Below are 20,198 nucleotides of genomic sequence, written 5' to 3'. Positions count from 1 at the left end.
TTTCTTATTAAACTACATCTAAGGGTAATTATTTTAAATGACAATTTCAAATATAACAAAATGACATTGATAAATAGTGATAGTGATAGATATTAATAGATGTTTTTCATTTTTCTCCTGTTTTTGAAAAAGACCTTACTTTTAATGTATTTTGAAATGTGTAGCCATTTAAAATTTAAAATTTATGCTAACAATTTGTATATTCTAAAATATGCAACAATTTAATCTAAAATTTTTCTTAAATGCTTATTTACAATATAGTTGAGTTGGGTGGTTTCACTTGTGTAACCAACTCATTGTGGGCTCATAATGTTTTAATTAACACCAACTCTAACCATAACTTCAACTTATTAACACTAATTTCAACAACTCCCTTTTGTGGGCTCCACAACTTTTCTCTCCTCTCTTGTTCATCTTCTCTCTCTTCATTTTTTTCCCATAATTTACAATTTTTTCTCCTAATTTTTCCGTTATTATTATTATTATTAAGACAGTTAATAATTAACAAAAATGTTTTTCATTATATATAAAAGAAAGTTTTGTTTTTAATAAAAGTCTCCATCTCGTTTCCTCATGACTTATCAATAGAATAAAATCGATATATGTGATTATATCATAAATGCTCATGTTACAAAAAGGAAAAGGGGCATAACTATTATGAACAATAAAAGTAGTATATTAGTCTAAAAAGAGACGTGCAAAAAAATTATGAAAAGTTGTTATAATTGAAAATGAATATGTGACCATTTTGCAAATATAACAATTAATTCTTCCACCGATGTTCTAATAAGTTTGATTTAAAATTTCGCATACTAATTTGTTTAAGTTTAAATCTTTATTGTTAATTTTACTTATTATTTAGAGAAAAATATATTGTTGGTTTATGAAGTTTATTTGTATTTATTGGGTCTTTAAAGTTTCAAAAGTGACATTTTAGTCTTGAAATGTTTCTAAAAGATATATGAGATCAAACCAGGGCGTTGTATATAGAGTTTATACAGTATTTGTAATGTCAAGTTATTTTGTCTAAGTTAGTAAGTTTGAGGTGCTGAGTTAAGTTCTAAATTTAGAGATATATGGAGTACTTTTTCTAAAAGAACTAAGCTAGATTTTGAGAATTAAAAAAAAGTAGATTTCAAAAAGTTGTTTTTGCTTTTGGAATTTGGCTAAGAATTCAATCATTGTACTTAAAAAGATTCAAATCATTGTAAAAATGTAGATGAAATAGGCTTAATTTTCAAAATCAAAAACAAAAAATCAAATGGTTACCAAATGGGGCTTTAACTTTTTGTTAGTACACATATTGTTTCAAAATTAATACTAAATTGAGATGTCAACTTAAAATCTTCACAAATATTTTACAATTTTTACATGTAACTATTGTACTTAGGTAAACAAAATATTCTTGTTTCATATAAACAACAAAATTACAATATATTTTCACATTAGTAGAATGCATGTGTATGATATGCACAAAAAAGGATCATTTGACCGGTTTAGTGCTTTGTATGGCATTATATGCTAAATGGTAGATTAGAGTTTATTATGCATGTATGTTGGTGTTGGGAATGCGATCGAAGGTCTACATTGTCTAGATAAGGAGATGAGCATACGTATATAAGAGAGGACAACTATCACCAATGGTAATGAGACCTTTTGATTGAAACCTAAAGTAAAGTCAGGAGTGTTTATGCACGAAGTGGATAATATCATACCATTGTAGAGATGATCAAACAAGGTGAAGTGGCATCATCCCTATTTCTTACCTTTTTTTTTTGTTTTGTTCACCGGTCTGGCACTCCTTCATGACCACACCCATAACTCATGCTTCCAAACGCAAGTGAGATGCCTAAATAGAGGGAGAAGTTCTCTTTCTTCCAGGAGCGGATCTATGAAGGGCTAAAAGGGGCACATACCCCTCAAGTTTTAAAATTATAAATTATATGTTTATAATTCAGCAATTATTTAATGAAGTGATTTGCTTGCTTCGGTGGATTCTGACTCTGTCATCGTTAGCTTGTCCTGCATTTTACCAGTTCGAGGTTGAAGTATGTATAAATGATGTCATCTTTTCTAGTTTTTGTATTAAACAAATCGATATCATACATTAATTGATAGATTAGATTTTAGATTTAGTTCTTTTAGATATATTTTTAAATTCATTTTTAACTTCGAACAAATAGACACAAACCTAAAAGTTTAAGTCCCGTTTGGTAACCATTTTGTTTTTTGTTTTTGTTTTTGAAAATTAAATCTATGAACATTACTTCCACCTCCAAATTTCTTCCTTTGTTATCTCTTTGTTTTTTAAATTTGACTAAAAAGTTAACCATTGTACTTAAAAAAGATGCAAATCATTATAAGAAATGTGAATGAAATAAGCTTAATTTTCAAAAATAAAAACAAAAAAACAAAATAATTACCAAATGGGGCCGTAGGGATTAAACTTTAATTCAACTTAATCTATATTACTTAAATTTGAAATTGAATACTACATCAAACCATATAAAGTTACATGTATATGAACTTATGTCCTTCCTAACAAGATTCGTTTAGATATGAGCAGAGGGTGCTCGATGTCCATTCAAATATGAAGAAGGGAAGTCCACTTTTCCATTTAGGTCCAAACATAATAGGAAGGAATCTGTGTGCCACTCCTTAAATCTGAACAGATTAGAGGAGTTCTAACTCATTTGTATTCAAATTTGAATGAAATAGATAGCTTAACAGACAGAGTTTCTTCATTTAGAAATGGTACAATGGTGTCATTAAAGAAGTACCCAACAACAAATGTTTAGGCAACATAAGGAAATAGTGTTGTTGGCAAAGGTCATGGAGACGAGATGAAGAAAGGAAAGAAAGGATGCGATGTCACATAGTCTAATCATCAATTCAATATAAAGATTTGTTGTTGCACTATGATTGATTGATTTTATTACAGGCAAAACTTGAGCAATATATTTTGCAACATGTCATGTAAGATATCAAAACATTTTGTTAGTGACAAGTAACATATTCTGTAAAATATTTTTTCTTTTTGTTAATGTGATTTTGCAGATTTCATGGTTTTACTTCTTTTTTTTACTGCAAAGATGATTTATTCCTTCCTTGAAGATCTTCTCAAAGCTAACCATATATACATTGGGGTCGTGTTTAACTTTAGGGTTAGTCTCCTTATCAGAAAAATGTGTATTGAAAGTTTTAAGCTTAGGGATTGTCTGAGCCTCAACCTCAACCTCAATGCATTATGGTTAAAATAGTTTTATCTTTCCCAATTGTGGGGTTGCGTTCCAGTGGGCAATGAAGCTTGGTTGAATTGTTGTGCTTGTAGCAAATTACTTAGGGAGTAAATGAGAATTAGTGATGAGTTTTTGATGTGGTATTAAGCAAAACTAAATCAAAACTTGTGAAAAACTTGCTTATGGATATGAAGGGATCTCACACTTGGAGAAACCTAAGTACCTTGTATCGAAAGGATCTCATACAAAACTTAAAGAAACATTATTGTGGAAGTAAGAGGATCTCCAGAAACTTAAGTTAAAATTGAACAGTAAGTTGTAAATGAGTCACTAGACAAAGAGTCTATCAAATAAGTGTTTCATTGTAATTGCTAAACTTTTTCGATAGTGAAGTTTCTTTCCACAGGGCATACAACCCTAGACGTAGGTGATATTGAACTGAACTGGGTTACCTATCTTCATATTTTGTTTTAGATCCAATTTTTTTTTTTCAAAACTATTATAATTTGTCTAATAATCTGTTATAGTCATCAACTGCCATTTCATTTTCCGTAGCCAATTAAGAGACTTCAAGGCCCATTTAAAATCATTTTCCTAACTTACTAAAATGTTGCTTTTAAAAGCTTGAGGACCAAAAAATAGGAGTGTGAAGGATCCCTATAAAAGGGTGCGCAGCAGAAGTGAACCGTCCCAATTCTAAAAAATTTACATAACGCAATTTTACAGAGAAACAGAATAGATCATGCATTTAATTAAACAAAACATACAACATGCTTAAGAAACTAAGAAGAGAAAAAGGGGATAGAAGACTTACCCTTGAAGAACAAAATCTTCACGATTCCTCTTCACTGTGAAAATCACGAACACCAAAAAGGTACTACCACAAATGCAACCTCAGTATTCCCTGGATGAGAATCCAATAGAAGTGGACTCTGACTATTTTAGTGAGGGGAGGGATTGAGAGGGGAGAAGAGATGAAGAGCCTTAGATCTCAGAACTCCTTGTGAGATTTTTATGTATGTTTCTTTTCTTCACCACACAGAGAAAAAGAAAGTGTAACTAACCCACATACATGATTTGGAGAGAAAGAGGGGGAGAGAATTACAACTCCCTCCCAAATAACATTAATTCAAAAATAAATATATAAAATAAAATATATGTTTATTTATTATATATTAATATGATAACTACCTTATCATATAATATATATTAAACTATATGTTATATCAAATATAACATACATTTCTCTCATAAATGGTTTTTAATATAATTCACATTTATATTAATTTTAATCATATGAATCCAATTCATATAATTGATATTTAAATCATATTCAATATTTATTTCCTCTCATAAATTCATAAATACTTAATATTATAATGTATCAAATACATTATAGTAATTATATAAAGTTTTTTTTTATATATAAAAAAATATTTACACTTTATAACAAAAAAATTTCAAAAGCATTTATAAGAATTTTTTGCCATAAACTGTAAATATTTTTGAAAATTTTCTATTTATAAGAATTTTCCTAATTATATCATATATAATTAAATTAGATTAAATTAATTATATCATATATAATCAATTCTCTCAATTAATTTAAACAATTCAAATTAATCCAAAAACTAATTCTCACTATAATAGGCAAAGGTGAGGCAGTGCGAGGTTGTCGGAGAGATGAGAATAATGTATATTCTATGATAATAATATAGGAATGGCAATGTTTTTAGCTATTTTTATAACAAATTTAGTTTTGCTTTAAAAGTTTAATCTATTTTTTAATAACAAATTTAGCTTTTGATAACGGAGCAGTAAAATTTGAAATTTAGGTTCCTAACATTTTCATCTCTCTTTGTTGCCATGAAATAAATTTGAGGTGATTTATAGTAAATATGACCTCAAGACCAATTTAAAATCGTTTTCCTAACTTGGAAAGACAAAAATGTTTCTTTAAAAACCTTAATGACAAAAAAGGTACCAACTCCAAACTGAGCACGTTTTCAATAACTCCAAACTGAGCACGTTTTCAATATCGACAGCAACTCTCCTCGCGCTCAGTCCAGTCCGAGAATCCTCTTCGGACAGAGGTTCTTGCTCCAAGACCAAGATGTGTTTGGCTCCAATTCAAAGCATGGGCTACTAAGGAAGACCCCTCCCTTAGTAACCAACCATAAAAGATACGTGTGTACATATAATAGAGAATATTAAAGGGAACATGAAATTCCAAGGATCAAAATACGACTAAGGTTGAATTATATATATAACCCCTTAGATTTTACCATTTGTTTAAAAAAAATTATATATTACTCTTGACATGAGTGTAAATATTTTAAATCATCTTTAAACTTGAAATTCTAGAATTTCAACGAAAAATTGAGACCTACAACCATATAATGGTTGAATTGAATAAATAAATTATTCCACGATATATCCTATAGTACACAAGCTCCAAGCAAAACTGTGACCCAACAATGGAACTCTTCTCATTCAAAGCAAAACTGAAACGAGAAGAAAATATACACCAACTCATCTGATTTTCTGAAAACAAAATATGTGTGTATTCTCAACCCATTTGTTTAGGCTTTCTTTCTACTTCACCTTCTTCTTGCTACCTTTCTTGTGACCCTTCTTAATCTTGGAGCCTTTACTTGACAGAATACTAGAGGCACTCTTGCCTTCGAGTTTCTTCGTCATATTTACCACACTAACCATTCCTTTCCGAGCAGCAGCTCGATGCTCCGGTCGACGACTCATCATCTTCCGATCAAGAGGCCAATACGCGTAAGGTTCAAGCTTATCCTTCCTCTTAACATCACCCCCGGCCTTCTTGCTAGCATACTCGGTACCGGTGTAAGCCCAACCTGAGTCTGATGTTCTTCTCCGCTTCTGATTGTTCTTGGAGGAACCAACTGACAAGTGACTCCTAACTTCACTCCTTTCATCTAAATCTGGGTTGGAAGGTTTTCTTTTGAAAGTTGGCTCATCGTCATCTGCAATTATTAAGCGTCCTTCATCGTCGATCTTCATCTCGCCATCTGACAAAACTGTTTTCCGCTTGAGATGCACTGATGATTGAAGAGCACGTCTTGTTCTTTGTTGATCAAGCAAGTCAAGAGGCTCATCTTCCATTTGGTCAGGCAAGCGTTCAAGTAAGTTCATGGTTGACCGGTTCTTGGGACTGAAGGTGTTAGAAAATCAAGATTGCAGTCACTAATCTAGGCAAATGGGACATACATTACTCTAAATTAAACAAGGAATGAAAATGCAAACGAACCGTTTAGAGGTCTTTGATCTAAGATGCGAGGAAGCTTTTGATGACCGACTTTTTCTACCATCCATATGTTCTGAATCACTACCCCCCAAGTATTCTCCACCACTATCTTCAGTCTCATCATCATCACTCACCTCCGAGAAAATTCTTGTATGATTCCATTTACTCATCCTGAAAGTAAGCCAATAGTCACAGGAAAAAAGTTGTAAAATGCAGAATTTTGAGAGTGCTTAAAAAGAGTCTGAGCATTTGTGGAGAAAGTCCAAATGGAACAGTACATAATAGCCATCAATCATATCTTGTAATACTCACAAGGTTCGCTACCGCCACTCGTTAAAAAAAACAATTTGTTATAGAAGGAAAAAGATCTGATCTGATCAATCTCATGAGTACCTGTGTGACTAGTAATTTCTAGCCAAAATTAATATTGATATTAAATTCCTAGTCCTGACTCCCAACAACCTTTCTTTCGTTTGTGAGAACTATTCATTTATCAACAAACACGTGCACAAAATTATGCACGCATTGAAGAACATAACCCATTAGATACCTGGATGTTGTTGCTTTCGATGCAATAGACCTAGGCCCCTCAGATTTAAGTTTCTTCTCCTTCCGTTCTCTAATCTGGCATGCAAAAACCATCCTGTTAGTAAGAATAAGCATATACCCAATCTTTCCTTTTGTTCTGCATAAGCCTTAATGTTTATCAATCTAACACTAAGTTTACATCTGACCTTCCTGATGTTGGTAAGAAGTTTCATGTGTTCTTCAGGCATCGCAACCTTGATTGCATCCAAGCCACATTTTCTGACGAGCATTTCAAGTAACTGCTTAACCTAGAAAATTAACAAACGAAAAGTGTAAATTTGGACTGTCGGAAAGCAGGAGAACGATTCCAGAATTAACTTGAAGAAATACCAACTTTAGCTTTGAAGTGGTTTTTGGGGCCATCTTGCCACTTCAGCAAGCTTTCCACCAAACTCGTTAAGTGCACATGCAACACTTCAGCTTTTGATTTGGCTACCAAAACCTTTAAAAATCCCAAATTGGCCTGCAGTAAATGAGAGTATAAGTATACCTAAAGAGAATATCAAAATAGATACAAACACAAAGGGAGGAAGGACGAGCTAACTTTGATTATTTCTCTATTCTTTCTTTGGAGAAGCAAAAAGGTAGATGGCAGCAAATTGCATGCTGCTGAAACTAGATCAGAGAACTCATAAGCCAAGCGAGCTAAGCCTTTCATTGCAGCACTGATCATATGAGGAGTTTCACCACCAAGACCTCCAGCTACCTGAGATATTAATATTTATTCTTGCTGGCCTTTATATCAATTGATATTGAGTCAATTTAGCTAGATGGACAGGGGGAACGTTTGTGGTGGGGAGGATAAACCATTAATGTTGTTCACATTAGTAATAACTAAAAATAATGACTTGGAAACAATTTTAAGTACCATATTGAAAAGCTGATGCAGATATTCTATCTTTCCACCTTTGTTATTGTCCATACATGCATGACCAATCTGAACAAGGATATCATAAGCTCTGTTTCTTGTTTTCTTGTTAGCCTGAAAGACAAACGTGTGAGAATATTATTATAACAAGACATTCATGAAACAATACATGCGACTAAGAACAACACAAGTAACATGTTTCAGGTATGTTATTGTCCGTAATTATGTAAAAAACAAGCTGACTGTAATTATGTCGAAAACATACTATTCAATAAGAGAAATCCCAAAAGCTCATAGTTGTTTCAACTTATGAGGTCCAGTCACAAATGGCTGTACGAAAAACATTAACCAATTTCAGACACCATTTGGCTCCTTTTTGTGGGATTTTGTTTGTCATTTGTTCTTTCATTTTATTCACAATGAAAGTCAAGTTTTCGCATCAAAAGAATTTCAGACACCATACAAACACTAGTTTGAACTCATATGGTGATATAACAATCTGAAGGCAACATGGTAGTTTGTGCCACCACGAAATTAATAAAAAAAGTATTACAAGCAAGTTACGTTCATCAAATTAGTAAATAGAAATCTTCTGAATACAACAAAGACAGACAATACAGTATTTAGCCCAAGTACAGAACCCTAGAATCTTATTTTCAGCTGGAACAGAAATTGAGTAGAGATGCAAACTAAAAGGCAGGAAACAATTTGAAATACCCTTACAGTGATAATCTCACAATAAAAGAACTACAATTCTTTAATAAAATAAGGTTATTTACAAATTTTATATGGGGGCGGCAAAAAGTCTTTGAAAGAAAAAAGGGGGAAAAATTAACACAACTTGAGTAAGAATTTTGTCTAGTTAAATCTTTTTTGATAAACAAGATAAATGGAATAACTCTAAAATGATTAATCACTAAAGTACCCAGAGAAGCAAAAAGGCAAAACAAAAAAGGATGCAATTGAGTCTAAAATTATAGTCTTCATTCATTAACTTCATCTTTCAAAAAGATGGCTCTTGCAACAAATGCCTTAAAATAAATGTTGCCAAATTTCAGGATTTACAAACTATTCCTTCTCTAGTTTCTACCAATGCCCCTACAAATCCCTACGTGAGTAAATTTTCAGAAGAGGTCCTCATTAACATCCAAACACTACAAATCTGCTTCAAAAGTAAGCAAAACAATGAAGAAAATATGGGAAGATGAGCAATATCATCATTACCGACTCCCCACCTAAAAATCCAGGACAGAATCAAACAATTAGAAGATCATAACCAGTCTAAAGGAAAATAAACAATTTCGTAAATTATAAAAAAACCTGAAGTATTTCCAAAATAAATCAAGGAATTAAACATATCAAATTAGACTTGGTCTGAGAAACAGAGAAAATTATAGTGCACCACAGATACAAAATTTCCTCTTCACATGGCAAATGCTCATATTTAAATAATTTAGAAACTAGTCTTAGTCAAGAAAAAATACCAACTCAAATTATTCCAACCTCATCAAATAGAAAAAAAAATACTAGAAAAAGGCAGAATAAGTTAATAACACATACAAAAGTTCAAAACCATATAATTCAATTAGAAGAGAAAGAAATATTATAACAGGAAAAAAATAGATACCTCTTTGAGCGCAAGTATTATTTCAGTCAAAAATGAACTAATGATGTCATGCCGCCTGGACCCCGAATCCTCCTGAGGTAATCAAAAGTACCAAATTTGAAATCACAACTGATTAGGAAATATCTTAACAGACTAGCATAATGCATACTCTTCTACAAGTATAGAATGTCAGCTATACTGACCTTTGTAACTTGGACAATCAGAAAGTACAGACAATCGAGTCTGTGACGTTTGGCAGAAAAATGGCATAAAGGCAACACTTCAATCATCAGCGTAAGCAACTCATCGAACTTTGTGGAAAGGAACTCATCAGAATTCTGATAATACAAATGAAAACCATAGAGATACATCAATTACCAATTCTAAAATTTAAAGTAGGAGCATATACATTCAAAACTCATTGGCCACATTCAGTAACCAAAACCTCATCCAGGTAGGTTAACTAACCAAACAAATTCCAATATGCTAAGCTTATGTGACAATCAAGTATAAAAGTCGTGAAAATAATAATTTATTCAAACAATAAATGAGAACATTGTGACAATAGGGGTTGTGAACACAAGAAATACCTTGAGAATAGCTGAGAGAACTTTATATGCCTTCTTCTGTATCAAACCTTCACAATCCTACAATTCAGAGATGTGTAACTATTTAAGGAACTTGACAATATAGTACTCTATGAGATTTCTACTAAAAACATATTGAAACAGTATAGAGCCACCACCTGCTCTTTTAATGCAGATTTTACTGCAACGAATAAAACGTCAATCTCTTTAGAATTCAGTCCAGGCAAAAAAGATACAGCCAAGTCATACATTTGGGCCCTGCAGGCAAGGTGAAACACTTGTTAGGCAGTTAAGAGTCACAAACCACAAACCTCCAATATATTGAGCCCCCCCCCCCCCAAAAAAAACCCAACAAGGAGCTAGGCAATACAAGGATTGAAGGAAGCATACCTCATGAAAGAGGGTGAACTTGCATCCGTGGAATCATCAATCTGCATGGAATTGGAGGAAACTTTTGATTCTACTTTTGCAGCCTCCTGAGTCAATTTCAAAAGCTTCCTCATTGTCTTCCCGAAGAGATTTGACACAACACTTTTATCTGATATTGAAGAAATTTCTCCAATTGTGGACTGCACATAGTTCAAACAGAACTGGTATTGAAATATACAAAGTACCCTAACCCTTACAAAATAAAAGAACTCCAAGACAGAAGTGAAAGTCGCTAAAAGACATGGATGAAGTGCAAACAAATACAAGACAACTAGCAGTAACTATCTTAAATATGATTATGAAGCAACAACTGGAGTAAACCTAAACATCTTACATCACACAGACAACCCATCACAAAAGCACAAGTTCATTTCATTTTTTAAACAGTAGAGCCATACCTGCAAATAGCCACCATCTTTTGTAGACTTTAGAAAGATGTCTGACAAAGCAGACAATAACTCAGGAGAAGAGGATTTAAGTACCGTCACATTATTTTCTGCCACCTTTCGAGTATAATGAGACATGGCAAGCTTTCTGGCCACACCCACTTCAAGATCAGACTCATCACTCTTTCCTTCCAGCACTCTCTTATTCTGCTGGATAAGAATCTGCAGACTTGCACATATTATGCCTCGAACATCAGGTTCCTCATTAAGCGCAATGCATAAAGCTTTTTGAAGATCCTTAAAGCTTTCAGCAGTGTCCAAAGGGTAATTGCAAAATGAAGGCAACAAAGACCAAAAAGAGTAGACAAGCGAATCCATACTCCTCAAGGAGACGATCATGCCCTGTTGCTCAAGCTGCAATAAATGAAAAATATGAGACTACATTTCACGACTAAAAGGCCCATTCCTTAGACAAGGAAATTTCATACCTTTTGTGACTTCCGCTTGATTTCTCCTATCATACCCAAAATGGTTTTCGTGAAATAGCTCAAATGAGCACCAACAGTGTATTGCTTCAATATGGGAAGAAGCCAAGTATTAATCTCTGATAGGTTTTCTGTATCCAAATTAAAAGGTACAAGATCCAAGAAACTTTGAGGTCCCATTGCACCAAGAGCTGATCCAAGGCATTCATGCAACTGCGTCATGGAACATGCATAAGTTAGGAGTACCACAGAAGAATGAATAGATGATAAAATGTACAAAAGAAATTCATTCCCAAAAAGGACAAACCAACAGCCAAACACCCAGTAAATTACATACCAACAGGAGGCTGCAGACAACCGCAGACAACATAATCCTAACCTTCTACTACTGATCATTTTGAAAAATCTATGAATGATATGAGATAATCACCAAAAGGTTCCCATTGACAAAAGTAGGATTGTAGAATACATGGCACCCATACCAACCTCAAAAGGACCACAAAATAACATTTTTTAAAAAAAGGGGGCAAATACTCCCTATTTGGATTCTAATTTTTAACCTACGAATGTTAAACAATAAAACCTAAAGAATCTATGACAAAAACTAATGAACAATATTAAATTATTTGGCGTCCATAATCCAGAGAAGAATACCTCTTTCCGGAAGGGAAAATCTTCATCTCGCAATTTTTGCATTTTTGATAGGCTAATAAGGGCTCCTTTCAGAAAGTAAGAGGAATATTTCCCTGTACAATAATGAACCAAGACCTTTTCACAATGAGAAATGGACAACAGACCACGTGAAGGAAATTATTATAATAATCATAACATGTTCAAATATTAAGTGAAGAGGAAATTCAATTAGATCAAGTAGTTTAAGAATACCTAATTTATCAAACATGGCCGAAACAACTTGAAAAGCCAAGTCAAAAACAGCAGTGTAATGATAATCAAGTAAACTTTCTGTAATAGCACATAGTTTTTCTATGACTGATGGCCCGGACTTCCTTGCCTCCATGTTTTCACTAGTCACACCCTGTCTGATCATGTCTTCGTCGATGCAAGCACTTATCAGATTTTTCATAGCATCCTGGGCAGCGTAGATTGCCTCCTCATGATCAGATAGCATAATATCTGTCAATCCAACATGAATTTTACAAATTAATTGCACCTTTTTCCATAGACAATGAAGAACATTAGTATGAACGTAGGAGGTAGAGAATTCTAGTACATCCAAATTAACTTCTGACCGGAACTAAAAGGTTTAAAGCAAAGATGAAACCTTTGAGTGCATTGAAAACAACAGGGAGCTTAACTACACAAATCTGCCTATTAACTTTGTAAACTTTTTCCATCCCAACATTAAGCAGGCGAGCTGTGAAAGCCAAACCATCTGCAGATGTTTCACTCGTAGAGAAAGATACAGCCATGGAGCATAAAAGATCAAGCAGTACTTCAGCAGAAACATCAACAGTTGGGTGGAGACAGAGTGAGTTCAAACTATCCGTAATTCGCCTAGTAACAACAGGTTGATGCAGCTCCAAAAGAGTTTTGTAGTATTTAAGTATGTTAGTAATATACTTCATTGACATGAGAGGTAGACACTCCTTCAAAGCCTCCAAAATAAATAGAACCTCTTGAGCTCCCTTAGGTCCTTCAGTAGCCTTCGGATTTGACCCACCAGCAAGCAAAAGAGATTTCTCAAAAACATTGGCGACCCCTTCGCTAGCAGATGGAAGCAATGATGTTCCCTGAAGTTTTAACAAGACATCCCGAAGACAAATATGCGATTGCCTTCTAACCTGTTCAACCACACGCAATTTCGTAGTTTATTCAAAGAGCAAACATTCAAAAATCCCATTCTTATATATTGAATTACGCAAATTCGTACATGGCCCAAAACAAAAAGAGGTCAAAAGAACCCACCTTAGGACGCGAATCAATGACGAACCCAAGAATAAACCCGAACAAATTAGACACATCCGACCAGTTGACAGCATTCCTAACAATCACCAAATGCGAAACACACTTCAATCCGAAAGTGGTGGCAGTGGGGGTCAAGGAGGGGACACGAAGAACGCGAATAAGAAGGTCTGATAGAAAGTCCTTCTTCTTATTCAAAATGGGAGGGGAAATTCGCGGGAGAAGCAAAGAGAGAATGGTGAGGAGAGCCTCGAGAAGGTGAGGGGAAGGGTCGGGCTCGGAGGAGATGCGATCAAGAGAGGAGCAGGTGGCGCCGAAGTAGGCAAGTGGAGTGGAAGGAAGAGCCTGGTCTTGGAGTTCCTGAGCCATGGCGCCAATGACGGCGCAGAGATGCTGATGATCTTCGTTGGTGGAATTGCTGAAGCGAGAGAGAATGGAGTTGCAGAAATCATCGTTGGATTCGAAATCGAACGAAGCCTCCATCTCAAGGCCTTCCATGGCCATTATCGATGGATTGAACGTGAAGAAGAAGAATAAACCCTAGCAAGCGGGCAAGGAAGACAAGCAGTGGCAGCCAGGGTTTTAGGGGAAATCTAATTTTCTTTCTTTCATGTTTCAGTCGGATGAGCAATTAGGAAATTGAACGAACCGACGAACCGAATCGGATTCCTCATTCGGCCTGGTTTTAATAACTTGTGGGTTTTTTTTCCGGTTTATTCGATTTGAAACCCAAAAAATTCAAGGGCCACTAAGGCCTTGTTGGTTAATAATCATTTTCCCCTCCTTCGGTAACCTTTTATTTTTTTTTTTGTTTTGTTTTAAAAAATTAAACCTATTTCATATACATTTCTTACTATGATTTACATCTTTCTTAAATGTAGTAGTTGAAATGTTAGCCAAATTCCAAAAACGACTTTTTGAAAGTTTACTTTTTTTTTTTGTTTTCAAAATTCGGCTTGTTTTAAAAATCATGGGTGAAAAGTAGATAACAGATAAATAAATTTGGATGTAAAAGTAATGTCTAAAGGTTTAATTTTAAAAAACAAAATGGTTACCAAATGGAGCATATATTTTTTATTTTTGTTTTTAAAAATTAAGTTTATAGACGTTACTTCTACCTTCAAATTTCTTCTTCTATTATATATTTTTGACCAATGGTTTTAAAAAACCAAGCTAAATTTTGAGAACTAAAAAAAAGTAACTTTCAAAAAATTGTTTTTGTTTTTTGAAATTTGGTTAAGAATTCAACATTTGTATTTGAGAAATATGTAATTCATTATAAAAAAAATAGATGAAATAGACTTAATTTTCAAAAACTAAAAATTAAAAATGAAATGATTATCAAACGGGACCAAGTGAATAGAACCTTTGGAGTTTTTTTTTTTTTCTAGACAATGTGTACTATGTAGGATGAGAAATTGAACGTCAAACGTTTATAGCATAAATTTATGTAAATTGATTTATGCTCATGTTAACACTTGAAGACATAAAATATGCATATGTTCTAGCTTAAATTCGACTTTAATTTTACATATGTGCCTACATTCACTATTATTTTTGGGGTGGTAGTCACATGAAGCTGAACATTAATGCTGCTTGGAGTCTTGGGGGTGTTTCAGAATCATTTGGGTTGTGTTTGTTTTGCTTGTTCAAAGTTCATTATCAGACACGCTAAAGTTTAGACACTTGAAGCAGTGACGATTTATCTTGGGTTGGAGAGCATTTTCTAGATCCTTCATTTGAATCTCTTAGTTGAATTTGATTGCTTAGAGGTGATCAATGTACTGAATAACTCCATAGATAATATCACATAGGTCTTTTTTCTTTATTGAGAAGGCAAAGTATTAAAACTGTGTTTTGTGAGTTATTTCTTTCTCTCGTATTTGCCAATGTCAACATGTTTTTGTGCATTCTCTTGTGCCTAAAATTTTAGAGGGTGAGTCTTTCCTTCATTATACTCTTCCATGTTTATTTCACGTGATGCAAGAGAAGAGGTTTTTAAAAAAAAAAAAAGAAAAAAGAAGAAGAAGAAGTTTTAAAAATTATTATAAATGCATATAACTTTCAAAAGCTTATTAAGAAAATACATTATCTTAAAAAGAGATGAGAATTTTCCAAATCAAATTTTCGAGATAAGTTCGTTTCTTTATCGGCCAAAAACATTAGCTTGTTAACTTTTTGGCATAAAAACAAAAATTAGCGAATACCCTTCCCATTGATAGAACACAAATACCTTTTAGTAAAAAGGGAAAAAATCAAACCATTTTTGTAAGGGCAAAATCGACAATTAATAATTTTGGTGTAAATTCAACGCGATTTAACTAAGGTTTGTTTGGTAGACAATCTGAAAATAAAGTTTTTAAAATAAATTATTCAAAAAAAATAAAGTTGTATTCGGTGTTTTCAGATATATATTCGATAGCAGATTTGAAAATTAATTTCAATTTAAACAATTTTTCCCAATGTGTTTGAAATAAACGTAGTTAGTAACTAAATACTAGGTTGAATATAAATTGTTTATTAACTAATTTAAGAATTCTTTTATGTTAGAAGTTTTTGTGTAATTTTGTAATATCATATAATATATAATATATAGTATATTTTAATTTAACAAAAATAATTGAGTTTATAACCTGAATTACTATATTTATTATTGTTTTTATCATTAAAATGATTTTACATTTGAGAATTTTGAATTCAAGATCTGGTTACACTGAAAACAATAAAAACTTATTTTCAAAATTTGTACTATTTGCATTACAAGATCCGAAAACAGTTTTTGAAAATAAAATTTAGACGGCCAATCAAACACATATTCAATAAACTCAATAAATTTGAAATACAAAATAAAATTTGAATTGGCTACAAACAGATACTAAAAATTATAGGTTTTTATTTTTAGCTATTCCTTAGCCCAACTATCGATGTTGAAGACATGAATGACACTAAGAAGAAGATCCAGCCCAAGCCATTATGAATTCACTCATTATTTTCTTTTTATTTTCTCATTCAACAATGTGCATAAGGTAAATATTCGAACATATATAGATAATTTTGTTGAAAGTATATACCTTTACTAGTTGAATTGTACTTGTAATTAACTTTTTTGTTTATCTATTAATAAAAATACACATACATGTTACCTTAATAATAAAGATTAAATGGGCATTTGGAGTGAAGAGTTGATTATTACAATATTAGGTTACTATAGTTGGGTTATAATAGTATGTGTTTAAGATGTAAACTATTTTAGTTCAAAAATAAAATAGTAGACACTGTAGCAAAGAATAAAATGATGGTGAAGGTAAAATAATAAAAACTATAATAAATAGTAAATACCGTAACAAATAAGGGGTATTGGGGTAAGGACTATCATAAGACTATAATAATTATCTCTTGTTCCAGTAAATATTATTTTATAGTCCCCAAATAGCTACAGTCAAAACTATTTCAAATCCCTCATTTCCTACTATATTTATTATTTCTTACAAATTTTACTATTTTACATTCATCATTTTTTTATTATTATTATTTGCTACAATGTTTACTATTTCCTTCTCAAACTAAAATAATTTACATCTCAAACACATATTATTATAATTCAAAATAAAATGATCCATATCCCAGACACAAGCTATTTTAACCCAACTATAATAACTAACTTCATAACTAAGACTATAATAACTAACTTCTTACCCCAAACGCCCACTAGGAGTTTTGAAATAGTAGCCAATCGAGAAATATAAAATAGTATTTACTCTAGCCATAGATGGTTATTATAGTTTTTGGATAGTTATTGCCCAAAACACATCCTAAACATATCAATAAAAAACAGTAAAGACTAAATATATCCAATAATTAATAGTTTGTAGACTAATTCATAGTTCAATTCTTCATTTTTAAAATCTTAATTTTATTGTTTATCTAATAAATCAGGAATCTTTTCAAATAAAAAAACAACCAACTTATTTGTAAATATAACGAAATTTCCTTATCTATCACTCTATCAGTAATAAAATGCGATAAACATTTGTGGTATTTTGCTACACTAGAAAATATTTTCAATAATTTTACCATTTAAAACAATTACCTTATAAACTATCAATTTCACTCTTTAAAAAAAATCAATTTTATTTATCTAAGATCAATCATTGATTTATCAACATATTTTGCATCGCATATGTCCTCTTACTATGCTAAAATCATGAGGTACAAACAACCCACACATTAACTAGGTAGAGAATAAATAACTCAACAATATATAATCGAGCAAGTATCTCTAATTGTATAATGCCTTTTAGATGAAATGAAAAACAAAGTCTTGGGAACTTATGCCAAACTTTCAAAATATTTATTATCGATAAAAATATCAGAGATTTGATTATATATTTTGTCAAAGCGAATACAACTCAATTGATAAACGAACTTGCTGATGACCACGAGATATGTAGTTCGGTTCTATCTACCCTAATTTTACCAAACAAAGAAAAAATATTACACAGTTTTAAGTGAAATAATAATTTAATATAGACCACAAATAATATCTCTTTCAAAGTATGTTTAAGTTCATGGGCTAAAAGTCTATAATATATATAATTTTAGGATAATTGCTTTAAATGATAAAATTGTGTGAAATATTTTTCAATACAATAAAATATTATTGTCTATCAGTCATAGACACCAATAGACATATATCAGTATCAGACTAATATTGATAGATGTCTATCCGTGACTATTACCGATAGAAGTGAGATTTTGCCATATTTATAAATAAATTGACTTATTTTCTTATATTTGAAAATAACTCTGTATTTTAACTAAGTAATAAAATATAATAATTGGATGCTTCTTGAATTGTACCTATTTTTTGCCCACATCGATCACAAAATAAAAAAAAAAACTACAAAATATATATACTTTAAAATGTTCAACACATGACAATTATAGTTGCGTGCAATAATCTTCATGCATGCTTTTAATTACAAAGGAAGGAAAAAAAAAGGTAGAATTTGCCATATGACAATTTGTAATTAACATTCGGTGAGTTACACAAAAATAAACGAGTTCCCCAATGCACTAAATAATACTCTTCTCCATAAAACTTTTATATATTCAACCAACAATACATATAGAAAAATACATAGGTGTATTGCATCTAAGTTACACTTGTTTTTCATGCCATCCACCTAATTATCTGATCATAATTTGTTATTCGATAAACGGATCTTATTTTCTTAATACTTTCTAATTAGAGTGGGAACGATGAACCAAATATTACTCGACGAAAACCATGGTAACATAAACTCTACTCCCACCGCCACGAAACCTCAGGCATCCGCCATCGCCGCCGCGACCAAATCTCAAGGAGCGGCCAACTTCTTCCTTCCGGCGGGGTTTCCACCGTCAAGACGATTAATCATAAACAGAGCATTACTAGTAACTTTAGCCACCTTCGAAATCCTCTTTTTCACATCCAATTTCACTTCCCCATCCACTTCTTTAAACCCATCAAGACACGTATCTTCATTCGTCAAAGCGGCGCTAACCCACGTCTTCGCATTCCCCATCTGCAGCCGGAAATCCCGCCGGTCGCCGCCGCAGGTGAGGTGCCGGAGAACCCCCAAAGTGTTACTCAGCTCCTCAACAGAGTCCCCAATCTGATCCACGCAGTCATTCACCGCCGCGCGCTGCCGCATCGACGCCTGGCGGAGGGCGTCGGAGAGATACCGGGAGAGGTCGCGGGCGAGGGAGAGGCTTACGGAGATGGCGGCTTGGGCAAGCTCCTGTGGGGTGGTGACGGCGCCGGCGTAGGAGGAGAGGGTTCTGATGCAGAGATTTGGGTAGCGTGCTTGGAGGCAGGAGGAGTGGATCAGATCTTGGGAGACGGCGGCGCCGTCGTGGGCGGCGGAGAGAGAGAGTGAGAGGAGGAGGAGGAGAGAGAGGAAAGTCATGGTGGAGTATTGGGAGAAGTTGAAGAGGAAAGTGGGAGAGTGGGAAGGATAGTATAGAAGGGGAGAATTTGTAGGACTATGGGTTATGGAAAACATTAATAAATGTGCTGTCACAATTTGGTTGGTCCTCATAATCAATTCATATATGTCTTTAATAAAGGTTAGTTTATAATAGATTTTGTACCTCTAATCATTTAACTCATTCAAGGAAAAATCGAAGGATCTCACACTACTTTATATAAGATATATGGATTATTCATCTTATAAACTCATGTTATCTAATATGATATCAGAGTTCATAAACTTCAAACATGTATGTGATCTAATAAAATAAAGTATTTTCTTTTAATTTTTTTTTTACATAATCTTCTACAAAATAGAATAAAAATACTATTTTTATACTGTTTTTTTTTAAATGTTGATAAATTTTATGAATTTATATAAAAAAATATAATAATAATAAAATAAGTATAATGTGAATGAAAGAAAGAGACATAGGACGGCAATCTCTGACGGACCCATAACTTCCTCTGCTCCCACCACAATAAATTACAGCATATGCATCCATATGTGATATGCCTCATCATCTCTTCAATCTTCACTTTATTCTCTCTCTCTTTTTTTTCTTTAAAAAAAATGCACTTTTTCCAATGTTTAATCACTTCACACTGATATAATTTTAGTTTTTAAGTTTTGAGTTTGATTTTAACTTAATTTATAGATTTTAAAATATCATACTTTTATTCTTGAGATTTGAATTTAAATTTTATTTAGTTTTTATGTATCAAAATTTATATTTTAACCTTGATTTTTTTACTGAAGGATCACTTTTGATCATTGACGTAATGTTTGTTCAATG

At 32.7% G+C, this 20,198-nt stretch overlaps 2 protein-coding genes across 3 annotated transcripts; both read right to left on the bottom strand.

Moving 5' to 3' along the window:
* Nucleotides 1-5,518: 5,518 nt before the first annotated feature.
* Nucleotides 5,519-13,999, bottom strand: LOC120071188 (RRP12-like protein). Of its 2 annotated transcripts, none has more exons than XM_039023306.1 (18): nucleotides 13,392-13,999; nucleotides 12,748-13,267; nucleotides 12,351-12,599; nucleotides 12,120-12,211; nucleotides 11,469-11,678; nucleotides 10,993-11,394; nucleotides 10,556-10,755; nucleotides 10,324-10,423; nucleotides 10,169-10,225; nucleotides 9,782-9,916; nucleotides 9,600-9,671; nucleotides 7,973-8,086; nucleotides 7,649-7,810; nucleotides 7,439-7,567; nucleotides 7,251-7,352; nucleotides 7,067-7,140; nucleotides 6,520-6,687; nucleotides 5,519-6,423 (listed from the first exon to the last, which is right to left on the bottom strand). In XM_039023306.1, the coding sequence occupies exons 1-18, from the start codon at nucleotides 13,890-13,892 to the stop codon at nucleotides 5,835-5,837; spliced, it is 3,876 nt and encodes a 1,291-aa protein (XP_038879234.1). In that variant the 5' UTR covers nucleotides 13,893-13,999; the 3' UTR covers nucleotides 5,519-5,834. The 2 variants fall into 2 exon arrangements, with proteins under 2 accessions (XP_038879234.1, XP_038879236.1); XM_039023308.1 differs by having other exon boundaries at nucleotides 10,556-10,734; nucleotides 13,392-13,998.
* A 4,461-nt stretch (nucleotides 14,000-18,460) lies between these two features.
* LOC120071449 (pectinesterase inhibitor 3) lies at nucleotides 18,461-19,460 on the bottom strand. The gene has a single exon (XM_039023742.1). The coding sequence runs from the start codon at nucleotides 19,433-19,435 to the stop codon at nucleotides 18,749-18,751; it is 687 nt and encodes a 228-aa protein (XP_038879670.1). The 5' UTR covers nucleotides 19,436-19,460; the 3' UTR covers nucleotides 18,461-18,748.
* Between the last annotated feature and the right edge of the window lie 738 nt (nucleotides 19,461-20,198).

Source organism: Benincasa hispida, chromosome 2 (assembly GCF_009727055.1).
Source record: "Benincasa hispida cultivar B227 chromosome 2, ASM972705v1, whole genome shotgun sequence".
NCBI lineage: Eukaryota > Viridiplantae > Streptophyta > Magnoliopsida > Cucurbitales > Cucurbitaceae > Benincasa > Benincasa hispida.
The sequence above is the reverse complement of the archived record's forward strand: the minus strand, read 5'-3'. Positions and strand labels throughout refer to the sequence as shown.